This window comes from Amphibalanus amphitrite, unplaced genomic scaffold (assembly GCF_019059575.1).
Source record: "Amphibalanus amphitrite isolate SeventyFive unplaced genomic scaffold, NRLGWU_Aamphi_draft 000428F_arrow, whole genome shotgun sequence".
In the NCBI taxonomy this organism is placed as follows: domain Eukaryota; kingdom Metazoa; phylum Arthropoda; class Thecostraca; order Balanomorpha; family Balanidae; genus Amphibalanus; species Amphibalanus amphitrite.
The window spans coordinates 81,082-94,886 of NW_024881922.1; the positions used below are offsets into that span (position 1 = coordinate 81,082).

The window sequence follows — 13,805 nt, forward strand, 5'->3', positions numbered from 1 at the left end:
GTACCTACTTACCTGCCTAGATGTGTCACTGGCTACCAACAGTACCAACGAAGGTAGATAGGTTATATGTGAAGAATTCAAAACATTTTATTGCAATACAATTTGAAACTGTTAGGACTGGGGGATAGGGATGAGCATTAAAAATATATTTAAAAGGAAATGGAAAGGACAGGGACTCTGGAACCACAGGATAAGTTAAGGACAAAGGAAGAACAAGGAAAATTACCTAAATGCCGTTGGTGCGACTGCGAAAAAACAAAGAAAACGTTTTGCCAAGAAGTATGCTAAGCTTTTATAAATCCTTATTCTTCGTCTTTTGATTTTTTGGTAAGATGACGTCATTGATTATCATGTAGTATGTATGGTAGATCATCATAAAATAAATCGGTTGTACAACACCAATTTCGTTTTAATTATTATTTCAATTGAAACAAAACCACTTAATAATATTCGTTAAAATATTTTAAGGAAAATGAAATATATTAAATATGTTATGCCTAGGCTCTCAGGAGAAAAGGATCAACAAACGTTCTGCTGCAAATTAAACAATGCAGCAAATTAGCTATTAATGTAAACGTAATTAGCGAGACGAAAACGGCGCTTTTGTTTCAGTTATTTTTGTAGGGGTTTCAGATATTTATAGAGTTCAGTGGGTTGTTTCTGAGCAAGTTTCTGAGGAGATGTGGAGATGTGAATTAGTAATTAATCACACTTTATTAGTATATAGGGCCTTGCACTTTATCATCTGGATTAAAAAAAAAATTCCTGCTGAGTGCAGAAAGGTAGGTAGGTGCATCGCCAGGTTCTATCACAGGATTGCAATTGGAGCAGTTATTTGAGTTGAAAGTCAAAGTTGGCTGTTCATGTTTAGGCCCTGTTCTTTATTTGGCCATCTACTCCATATTGCAGTTGTGATGACAAGCAGTTTTCAGTGTAGTTTTGTGATCTTTGATGTCATCAATTGGTGTCATTATTTTTCGTCAACTAAAACTTATTTCAACTTTCCATTCAATCGACTCAATCATACGAGTCACTCTAATTTTCGGGAATCAAATCAGTCAACCAGTCGCTAAAGTCAAACGAGTCAGTCAACCAGTCATCTCGAAAAGTCAATCGACTCAATCCAATCAACTCAAAATGCGCGCTGAATCAAATCAATCAATTCAATCGACTTGATTGGTATACAACCCTGTTTACATTTATATTATTATCCTGCTAAACAGCATTATCCGTCAACAACATGTGAGTGAGCTGCATGCGAGTGATCAGGCTTTGCGCTAAAAATCAATGTGAAGAGTGAACTTTTTCAACTTAACTTATTTCCACGTTATTTTTCTTTGATTAGTCAAATATCAATGGAATCACTTCAATCAGGTCCCTGCATTATATTGTGGGTACTTCTATTGAATTCAGCGCTCGTGCGTAAGTCGTTTATCTTTTGGACGAGTTTGTGAGACCCGATCGGCCGCGGGGCCTCGGCTCGCTCCTCTGCTGCAGGCTGATGCAAACCACTGATCCTGTCACCGTCCGTCCATCGCCCGCGGCGCTGATTCGTCGGGGGTCGGCGGCCGGGGGCGGCCGGTACTTGGTGGGGTCAGAGCTGCCGCGCCGAGCAGCGCGTCACCGCAGGCCAGCGACCGATCAGTGTGCATCCGGCTCAGCAGCTCAGCCTGTCCGCCAGCTCTGCCACGTCCATTGTGCTCCACGTCTTACCACTAAAATAATGTTCGATTGCTGCCTTTTGTTATATAAAATATCCGTGATTCAAATAATACGCAATGTATTTGATTGAGCAGTGTGCTTCATTTCAAATCGGACCTTGCTAATTTCTCTCCCTTTTTATGAAAAACGAAATAGTAATAGGTATCCCATGGGCCTGCTGCACTGATGTCTGTTTATCAGAGCGACATAACTCAGGAGGCGTTTGATTTTTTTAGATATAGGTCAATTTTCAGAGCAGCCAGCGGTTTTTATGTTTTCTTCATTGTAGTCTCAATGGCTTTTATTTGTTGCCCTTTGTCCTCAAATAAAAGATCACCTTTGCTCTAATGTATTTTTTTTGTCATTAACATCTGCTGGAAGAACTCTTGGGGTGTTTTTCGTCAATAATTTTTTATATTTAAGCTGATTGTTCCCACAACTCTTCATAGCTGGCAGCAACTGAGTAAATTGGTCTAAAACATAACATCGATTTACCATAAAGACCAAAATGAGCGTTCACTGACTTCGCTCTTCAAACTGGTGCCACCGGAAGCTTATCTTAATGGAAAGCGCTTCAGATAGGTCCGGCGTGTCTATCGGAGGTCCTGGGTAATCTCGGCAGACACAGGGGACCGGCTGCGCGCCGATCTCGTTTGGCTGTATGAACGGCGCCCCTCCCTGGCGGCCGGTAGCCGCAGGCCGCCCGCCGGGGACCTCAATGGCAGACAAAGTCCCCCCTGATAATCGGACGTCAGTCGGTCATTTCGGGCCGCGCTGGAGTGTGTGGAGCGCCGCCGGCGGACGGTAGCAGCGGCCAGAGCTGTTTGTTGCCGCTCTAATTCAATCTGGCGCCCCACAGCCCACCGCTGCGGCCCCTGCTCGCGGCTGCCAGGGGCGCTGGTGGGAACTGTCGCGCTCTCTGAGCTGGTGGCGTCCCATGTGTGACTGAGCTTTGCCGACGGCATGCCATCTGGTTTGGCAGCTGGTTACGTCACAGGCTAATGGACCGGCTCTTTTATTGGCTTTGGGATCTCGGTGGGGAACGCTAAACCCTAATGTGGGCTTGATTAATATCATCGCTATATGATAGGCAAATTATATAGGCTTGAATACAGTTTCTCTCTTTTATTGTGAGATGGTAGTCAGCAATTCTTGAACAAAACACCGAGGAACATATACATACATCCATCGTTGAAATGAGATTGAAATTGGCATCATGGGGATTGGTGTAGGTATGAAGGACGATTGGACATGTTAAATCCAGATCGGTTAGTGTAGAAGGCTCTCAGTTTATAATGTTTTAACGGTATGATGACACACTCAAAACTCAAATTAGATTATTCAGCTTCCGGGAATACAACTTTGGTAAAACTGCGCATGCACATGTATATTAGGATGTGATTATTTTTGTTGTTATATCAATGATCAAACAACAAAAACGATCACACCTATCAGGTACATAATTGATCCCAGATTTCGCTATTCCTTGGAGAAAATGAAAATAGAGCAAGATGGTATTTAAGTATTGTGTAAGGTGGTTTCTCGGTTCAGTTCCATTTTTGTGACGAAAAAAGTTTGAATGGTGTGGCTTAGGTGTCTGTTATGCTTGACTTGGCTGATATTTGAGAATGAATAATATCAATAACAGTAAGCAGACATACTATGGAGTTCGATCAAATATAGATCAAATATATAACCAACGTTGCGTTTTAGCCTGAAGAAGTAGATATAGGTCATTGGGATAGGTTTTCATACTTAATAAAAAAGATGGACTGATCTTTACAAGGAATTCACAAAATGAGCGAAAATCGACCACCAATTTTCAATGATGACAGACATGAACAGTGAACACGAATATGAATGGACATGCGCGTAACATCTACAAACTACACATGAATATACCCGAATAAATGTCCCCTCACCCGTCCACCACCATCCCATTCAGTTGTTCAGCTACACGCGGTGGCTGTCTCGGTACCCACCGGTGGGTCCGCGGCCCATCTTCACCGAGCTGCGACCCTCCTCCTCGCCATCCTCATTGACAAACCTCGCCTCGCCCTCGTACTGCACGTCGGCCACGAAGCCCGAGTCGCCCTCGACCGCGTACGAAACGGTCTGCAGCCGGCCGTCGGGCAGCAGCACGCTGTACTGGCCCTGCACCTGACGGCCGTCCGACTCCTCCGCTGCGCCGAAGTCGTTGCCGCGGACGTCCACGAGGTCGTAGCTGAAGGAGTATGGCCTGGCGGTGGTGGTGGTGCTGTTGGAAGGCCGGTACAGCACCGGCGGCTTGATGTAGCTCTTCCTGGGCTGCTGAGGGTACTTGGTGGGGTAGATAGGTGGGGAAACGGTACTTTTGTGAGGTGGGAGGTATTTTCCGGAGCGAGAGAGCTCGTACAGCTCGCTGGCGTACGATGGAGGCACTGGTGCGTAAGGTGCGTGAAGTGCGTCCTCCAGCCGGTTAGAATACGCTCTGTAGGGGAACCGAGAATAGTCGTCATGTGAAGGACGTGGATAGTCACCGAGGAGTGACCGAAGCAGGTCTTCGTAGGGCGAGACTCCGTACGACGGCCGGCGCCGCAGTTCGTCGGGAGAGCGGTCATACTCTCGGTAAGTCTTCAATGGGAGGTACGGCCTCGGAGGGTAGACGTTGTGAGAGTCGTCATACGGCGAGATCGGCTTCAGAGTAGACTGGAACGGCCGCCGCCGCGACTGAAGACTGCTCTTCTGACGGTAGACGGGTGGAGAGTCGTACCCGGGGCCGAATGCGTCCGCGCCGCCGGTCACCACCAGCACAGCGAGCACGAAGAATACGAGGACAACCATGTCTGCCTGTGCCAGTCAGCCGACCGAGTGTGCTCCGCTAAACGACAGCGCCCGGTTATATACTACACTGAGAGCAAATTCAGTGGCCACGGGGTGGTTACTACGTGCGTAGTACCACTCCGTTGACCCGCATGACCTCTGTGTAACCCGGTGTGCATAATCTGCGGGCGCAGCGGAGCGGCTACCGAGACCGATCGAGCGCGATCTGGGAGGTGTTGCACCGCCCAGTCAGCGACCCCACTGACCTCGGCCCTCCCAGGTGGTCTGCCGACAGATTGGCCCAACACCGGGGCGCGTGTGTGCGGGCCGTCGGTCAGCCGCCGCTGCGTGCCGCCGGCCGACACTTCAGCGGCCGTCGATGGCCGTCAATGCGTGCGGGTCGTGCGGCGGCCGCGCGGCGCGGAGGACCATTTTCTCGCCACCGCCGGCGGCTGCCGCCCGAGGCATAGTCTGCGTCACCGTGTGGTGATATCGGCGGTCCGATCTCGCCCCAATCAGGCGGTACGGGCCGCCGGCCGACCCGACTGTTGCTCAATGTCACGCCGAGGCACCGCTGCCATGTGGGCGGCTCTGATAGCAGCGTCGGAGGCGGTGGATCGCATGGCACCAGATGAATGGCATCATATTTACACGGTAGTTGGCGGCGGGTACTGGGTGCTGAGCTTGAAACTGACCTTAGCTATATTCGACACTTTTTTGTTGAAATGTTGAAATGTTAAAACCAATTGTTACGGTTACTTTGTGGACGCTAAACGATCCATTTAGGAAAAAGTGACGTTCATGAATACATATTGGGAGGTAAAGAAACAAAAATGATTCTCGAATGACGGCTGTGTTCTCAGATAGCATCTGGAAGTGTCGTAATTTCATAGCAAGTAATTCAACTGCTATGAAAGCACATCGCTCGCTTACATCCTTATAAATCATAATATGCTCATGTTCTACTTCTTAAGACGTTGGCTGTGAAAGTCGTTAACATTTGCTGGCCTACAGAATGACATTCTGTCATGAAAATAGTTTTCTGCTACAGCAGAGCCTCACGAAAATCACAACTGGGCTGTTATAAATAGGCAGAAATGTCCTCATCAATGTTTCGAATGTTCTGAATGTTGTTTAATTTAGCGTTCATCTACACAGCATGCAAACGGCTGACGCGCTCCCAATATTATCCTCAGCGCTGTAAGAATTGCCCCCCAGCCGGAGTGTGCCTGCCGGCGATTTTATCAGCGCGGATGCGGCTGGCTGGCCAATCATGGAAATTGGACGGGACTGGTTCGCAAAACTGTCGGCTGACTCGTCCCATATATCAACAGGCGTAATCGACTAATGGTTTTCTGTGGTTAGTGGGCATACGCCGGATGACGGGGGCGGTTCAAGTGTCCTCCTTTGAGCAAAACCGCAGTGAGGCGCACTACAAAGTCGTTGACACGCTGCTTTGATTTAGGCGGATACACGCTATCCGGTCATTAGAATGTTCGTTGAAACTAGCGAGGAAACAAAAAACTTTGTGCACTGTGTGCATACTGCATAATCACCAGTTAAGCATTCTGTTTGTTCATAAGATGGCTTGTCTGAGGTGCTAACATGCTTACCTATTTACATTTGTAGTGTTGAATGATATGATAAAATTTTCTCAAAATGCATGTTTCTTGTGCAAACATTTTTGGGTGCATTTTTGATACGTCAATTTAAAAATTTGACGCGAGGTCAAGGCCACGCTCTAATCGAAAAAAAACATCATTTGATCACATACCTGGAGCTATGTATCATTTTTATACTTGAGTGTAGGTATGGAGCTATGTAGGTATACCGAAGACTTCCCCCTCCCATCCCACCCATATGCAATTTGCTAGCGTTATGGAAAACAAACTATAAGAGTCGTTGAACTGTTACTGAGCCGACATGACCTACTGAGATATCACGCTTCTATTCTCAAGCTCCCTGGAGCACGGAGTCTGCAGCACCCATGTGAAGCCACCATAAACGCGTATCTGCCGTTAATACGACCATATATCTAAATATGCCTGCTTTGCCATGCGGCTCGAATACACTATATTTCAGCGAACACAGCTCGTAGGCGTAAATCATGTCGAAATGTAGCGGCCCTATGAGCTGTCCTTTGCGTAGGCAGCTCTGAAAGTCGTGAACACTTTGATGATAAAGACTTCGAGTCGCATACTTTTGTGACTCCCTAATTGGTGCATGATGATCGAAGGAGGGCGTGACGCATTGTTCAGCTAGGCCCGGGCAGCGCTTGTCGAACAGCACTGCGGATCCGAAGGTTGGGACTTTAATTGTGAAAAACCGCCCGCCCGCCGCAAAACCGCAAAACGCGCAAAACGCACGCCCAAAACGCCAACGCAAACTTCGCAAAAAAACAATCGCCCGCGCGCCGAAAACCGCAGAAAAAACGCAAAAAAACGCCGCCAAACACCGCCCGTCCGCCGCAAAACGCAAACACCGCAAAAAACGCAAACAACGCCGCCGCAAAAAAACGCCCGCATCGCCCGCCGCCAACCGCGAAACGCCGCAAAAAACGGCCGCACGCCGCGAACCGCAAAACGCCGCAAAAAAAACGACCGCCCGCCGCCCGCCGCTAACCGCAAATAACGGCCGGCCGCCGGCAACCTCAAAACGCCGTAAAAAACGGCCGCCCGCCGCAAACCGCAAAACGCCGCAAAAAACGGCCGCCCGCCGCAAACCGCAAAACGCCGCAAAAAACGGCCGCCCGCCGCAAACCGCCGCTAAAACGGCCGCCCGCCGCCAAACACAAACAGCAAAAACACCCGCATCGCCCGCCCGCCCGCCGCCAAACACAAAAACCGCAAAAAAACGCAAACACCGCCGCAAAAAAACGCCCGCAACGCACGCACGCCCGCCGCCAACCGCAAAACGCCGCAAAAAACGGCCGCCCGCCGCCAAACGCAAACACCGCCAAAAACGCAAAAACGGCCGCCCGCCGTCAAACGCAAACCCCGAAAAAAAAAAAAACGCAAACGCCGCCGCAAAAAACGCCCGCCGTAGGCAAAACGCAAACACTGACGCATTAAGACAAATATGGCGCCCTGCGGCAAATGTGGTGCATTCATATCTGCCGTTTAAGCAGCCATCCTTTAATTACAGCGCATCCTAATCGTCCAATGTTCGACAAAGTTACGCACATTCTGCGCTTTGCGGCAAAAAATGGCGCTTTGAGACAAACGTGGCGCACTGCAACAAACGTGGCGCATTCGTTTATGTCGCTTAACAATTCATCCACCCACGAAATTCTAGCCCAATCGGACTTAAACTGAAAAAGTTATGTACATTTGAATATTTCACTATAAAATATCTCCGCAACGGAGGTGCCCAGATTTGCACGTGTGCCACGTGACCACCGGTGGTGCAAGCAGGACTTGTCCCCTCACTGATTGCACCATTTCAGTGTTCCTGGCTTGTGCTGTTTTCGTGCTATAAGGCCACAAATCGGCAAACACACGGTAATCTGGGAGGTACGCGACTCAAACACGTGGCCACGTGGCACGTGCCGGACCTCTGATAGCTTCACCGTTCACGCCACGTGATGACCCATCGACGTGGCCATAAGCATGTAAAAGATGACCCCGGCCGGTGTCACCGTCTCTGAACAGTGGACGGCTAAACTCGAAAAACTGGAAAATTTAGGGAAATTTCACCTTTCGAATATATAATTTCCCCAGAATTTTAAATTTTTCATTTCACAAAAAATCCGAGATAGCAGTTTTCTAGCCCCCTTCATTCTGTGCCTATACCCGTTTTCAGATTGACCCTATCATAAAAACTGACGGCCTGACGGGTATTTCCCCCATTCCTTGCATTTCACAATGCTAGTATATTTAAGCACAAAAATTGACCCCGTGCCACGGCACGTGCAATAGCACGTGCGCCACGTGACCACTGGTGCAACAAGCTGGACTCATCTGCTCACCGGCTGCGTTGATTTGGTGTCGCTAGGTGGAGTGGTTTCCACGCCATAGGACCCCCAGTTGGCCAATGTCGGATTTTCCCGGAGGTTACCCCATCAAACACGTTTGCACGTGGCACGTGCTTTTCAATCGCCCCATATCTGACCCATACCATGTGGTAGCCGACACCCCGGGGCACAACATATTGGAACATTTTCAAAATCTAACGTGGAAATTTTTTGCAAAATCCATTTGAAAATAATTTTTCGAATTCGCCATAGGCTCAACATGGGGTAACTGTTTGTGACGATTACCCGAAATTTTGTCAATTATATTTTAAATAATTACCACCGTCAGTTGGGGTGCCAGCCCGAGATCCGACCCTAAAAATATCAGCAAATATAATTGACGAAATTTTTCGCAAATCGAATTTTCAATTTTCCCCCATGTTAACCCTATGGGAAAATGCACGTGCCGATTACCCCAAAACGGGTTAATTATATTTCAAGCGACCGATGCCAGCCGGTAGCTCCCCGATACGGGACCAAACGCTGAAAATGGCAAGAAATTCTACCGTGCCGTTTCGGCGGCGATCAAAATGACCAAAATCGCGGCAGAAACGCTAAACACCCCCCTAGAGAGGTAGCTCAGGTTGGGATTTTCAATAGAAAATCACAATTCTAAAGAATAGTGATTGTCTAATTGAAAAGTCCCAACCTTCGGATAGGCCCGGGCAGCGCTTGTCGAACAGCACTGCGGATCCGAAGGTTGGGACTTTAATTGTGAAAAACCGCCCGCCCGCCCGCCGCCAAATGCAAACACCGTAAAACGCGCAAAACGCACGCCGAAAACGCCAACGCAAACTTCGCAAAAAAACAATCGCCCGCCCGCCGAAAACCGCAGAAAAAACGCACAAAATGCCGCAAAAAAACGCGCGTCCGCCGCAAAACAAAAAACATCGCAAAAAACGCAAACACCGCCACCGCAAAAAAACGCCCGCATCGCCCGCCGTCCCGCGAAACGCCGCAAAAAACGGCCGCCCGCCGCGAACCGCAAATCGCCGCAACAACGGCCGCCCGTCGCAAACCGCTAAACGCCGCAAAAAACGACCGCCCGCCGCCCGCCGCTAACCGCAAATAACGGCCGGCCGCCGGCAACCGCTAAACGCCGTAAAAACGGCCGCCCGCCGCAAACCACAAAACGCCGCAAAAAACGGCCGCCCGCCGCAAACCGCAAAACGCCGCAAAAAACGGCCGCCCGCCACAAACTGCCGCTAAAACGGCCGCCCGCCGCCAAACGCAAAGAGCAAAAACACCCGCATCGCCCGCCCGCCCGCCGCCAAACACATAAACCGCAAAAAACGCAAACACCGCCGCAAAAAAAAAACGCCCGCAACGCACGCACGCCCGCCGCCAACCGCAAAACGCCGCAAAAAAACGTCCGCCCGCCGCCAAACGCAAACACCACCAAAAACGCAAAAACGGCCGCAAAAAAACGCCCGTCGTAGGCAAAACGCTAACACTGACGCATTAAGACAAATATGGCGCCCTGCGGCATATGTGGTGCATTCATATCTGCCGTGTAAGCAGCCATCCCTTAATTACAGCGCATCCTAACCGTCCAATGTTCGACAAAGTTGCGCACATTTTGCGCTTTGCGGCAAAAATGGCGCTTTGAGACAAACGTGGCGCACTGCAACAAACGTGGCGCATTCGTTCATGTCGCTTAACAATTCATCCACCCACCAAATTCTAGTCCAATCGGACATAAACTGACAAAGTTATGTTCATTTGAATATTTCACTATAAAATATCTCCGCAACGGAGGTGCCCGGATTTGCACTGTGCCACGTGACCACCGGTGGTGTAAGCAGGACTTGTCCCCTCACTGATTGTGCCCTTTCAGGCTTCTTGACTGGTGCACTTTACGTGCTATAAGGCCACAAATCGGCAAACACACGATAATCTGGGAGGTACGCGACTCAAACACGTGGCCACGTGGCACGTGCCGGACCTCTGATAGCTTCACCGTTCACGCCACGTGATGACCCATCGACGTGGCCATTAGCATGTAAAAGATGACCCCGGCCGGTGTCACCGTCACTGAACAGTGGACGGCTTAACTTGAAAAACGGGAAAATTTAGGGAAATTTCACCTTTCGAATATATAATGTCCCCAGAATTTGAAAATTTTTCATTTTACCAAAATCCGAGATAGCAGTTTTTTAGACCCCTTCATTCTGTGCCTATACCCGTTTTCAGATCGACCCTATCATAAAAACTGACGGCCTGACGGCTATTTCCCCCATTCCTTGCATTTCACAATGTTGGTGTATTTAAGAACAAAAATTGACCCCGTGCCACGGCACGTGCAATAGCACGTGCGCCACGTGACCGCTGGTGCGACAAGCTGGACTCATCTGCTCACCGGCTGCATTGATTTGGTGTCGCTAGGTGGAGTGGTTTCCGCGCCATAGGACCCCCAGTTGGACAATGTCGGATTTTCCCGGAGGTTACCCCATCAAACACGTTTGCACGTGGCACGTGCTTTTCAATCGCCCCATATCTGACCCATACCATGTGGTAGCCGACACCCCGGGGCACAACATATTGGAACATTTTCAAAATCTAACGTGGAAATTTTTTGCAAAATCGATTTGAAAATAATTTTTCGAAATCGCCATAGGCTCAACATGGGGTAACTGTCCGTCACGATTACCCGAAACTGTACCCTATGATTTTTAAATAATTACCCCCAGAAGGTGAGGTGCCAGCCCAAGAACTGACCCTAAAAAAGTGGACAAATATTACTGAACAGATTTTGCGCAAATCGCATTTTTAATTTTTCCCCATGTTAACCCTATGGGAAAATGCACGTGCCGATTACCCCAAAACGGGTTAATTATATTTCAAGCGACCGGTACCAGCCGGTAGCTCCCCCACACGGGACCAAACGCTGAAAATGGCAAGAAAATCTACCGAGCCGTTTCGGCGGCGATCAAAATGACCCAAATCGCGGCAGAAACGCTAAACACCCCCCTAGAGAGGTAGCTCAGGTTGGGATTTTCAATAGAAAATCACAATTCTAAAGAATAGTGATTGTTCTTAATTGAAAAGTCCCAACCTTCGGATATTTGGTATGGTGTTTCGAAACTCAGCTCTCAATTTCAGTCTACCTAGGTTGTAGTAAATGTGGCTTCAGACGATCCGTTTATCAAAAACTTGGCACGAAAAGGTTAGCCACTTTTGGTGCAGTCAACTGTCAGCATAAATTTCGGAGAAGCGGAGTGATTTGAGAAAATTGAGAACGCTATGACGCTTATAGAGCAGCGAGGTGCCCTCGAATGTGGCAAAATGTTTAGCATGGCATACTTCGGCTTGTGTTTAATTTAGCCTTCTGAGTGGTATACTTGGAAGCATGAAACTTTTTGTTCCACATGAAATATTTGAAGAGTTTCTCAGTGCCTTGAATTACTTTAATCAATCAAACTTCACCGATACAAACGATTTTAAAATGGCTCGGTAGGTACATAGGTACTTCACCTTGGGACAAATCGTAACATAAATGAACTGAGTTGGACGGGTTAATCATGAATTGGTTAACCTGTCTGCCTCCCATTCGCCTTCGATTTACCCATTCGTACCCAAAGGTGGGTGAATGGGTCAATTCATACACTTTTGATCTTGGCGCATAAGCAACATGTCAAGCTATCGATCTTCCTAACCACACTGGATAGAACCACATGTGCCGAAAGAGCACTTCTTCGTTAAAAGTCTGGTCCATGCCGGAAGCCACGGAAGGTCGCGGGTTCTGGAGCGGTCCCCGGGTCCATCGTCATGGATGCACGTCTCGCCGCGCCGCGCCGCCCACCGGCTGTCTGACGGTGTGCCGTTCAGAGATGACGGCTAACTTTCGGTCCCCTGGGGAGCGGGGTCAGGCGACCCACACGCTCCGCGCCAGAAGTCGCGGCTAATTTGTCGCACAGTGTGGACAAGTCCGCTGGGCCAGCGAAACGAGAAGAATCGATGGAGGAGGAGGTGGATGACACCAACGGACCGACGGACCAACGGTGGATGGACCGACAAATCGACGGACTGAATGACTGACGGACCGACGGACAGACAGACCAACAGACAGACAGTCAGTCAGACAGTCAACAGAGTCAGCAGTCACGCCGACAGGACGGACCGACAGAACGTCACATCAGCTCACCGACAGACTGTCAAACCGACACACATACAGATTGACAGTCAGACAGATTGACAGACAGACAGACAGACAGACAGACAGACACACAATCAGACAGTCAGTCAGACGGTCAGACTAACACACTGACAGACCAAGGCCGTCGCCACCGCCAACGCCAAGCGTCGAACGCGAGGCGGCGCGAGGCGGCACACCTCGGACCAAAGTTCTGAATGATTTAGTGTGGGGCGGCGGGCTGATGAATTGGAGCCGACCGGGCGCGCCGACGGCGAGCATCGAGCCGACATTGTTCGCCGCGGCGGCACGCTGCGGTCGACAGATGCTGTTCGGCGCCGGCGGGCAGCCGTAAAAGCCTGCCGAGTGGCCGGGCTGCCCGCGACATCCACGACCCGCTCTGAGGAGCTGCGAGGTATTTGTGAGGTCACAGGGGCGGTCAGCGCTCAGAGATCGGAAACAGCCTAATTTGGATGTCATTGGCAGTTATTGGATGGCGGCCTATTGAATAAACGCACGGTGGCATTATTTATGTTAATTTACATTTACTCACACAGCCAAAGCTTACTTTGCGATGTTTATAGGAAAGGCTTGCACAGGAGAAATACAAAGCTTTCTCCTCGGTTTGTTATGTCAATAAAGTGGATGATTCATAAATGGGTACTAATGGCAGATCTGTGACATTCTTCGTGCACGGTAGGTTTACGTAACTGTTTTATTTATCAAGACTTTCCTGTGATGCATAAGATACCTAAAAGGTATATATCTCTCATCTGTGATGTCCACGTAATTAACGCTGAGTAACATTTAACAATTGCTTATGTGTGCTCGTATTTCAAGCGTAATAATAAAAATGAAAGTGAGAATGCTGCGGATAAATCAATCCCTACGATGTGGATATTCTCAATAACTACACGCTTGAAAGAACAGCAACAGCACGCATTGGTCATTACGCATTATATCGCGCAGGTAACCTAACAGTATACCACTCATATACCCGCTGTTGAACTGCAGCTATCAGCCAATCTGTGGTCACTGCGCCACACTCGTTGGTCGGACATTAACTCCGGGTGGGGCGCGATGTTAATCAGTAGTTTTACAGCCGAACTGCGGTATTTAGGCCCGGCAGCACTAACGCAGCACTTTCCGTGGCTGTCA

General features: G+C 49.1%; 1 protein-coding gene across 1 annotated transcript; it reads right to left on the reverse strand.

The window, feature by feature from the left end:
* Positions 1 to 3,654: 3,654 nt before the first annotated feature.
* Positions 3,655 to 4,524, reverse strand: LOC122391273. The gene has a single exon (XM_043385060.1). The coding sequence runs from the start codon at positions 4,522 to 4,524 to the stop codon at positions 3,655 to 3,657; it is 870 nt and encodes a 289-aa protein (XP_043240995.1).
* Positions 4,525 to 13,805: the final 9,281 nt, after the last annotated feature.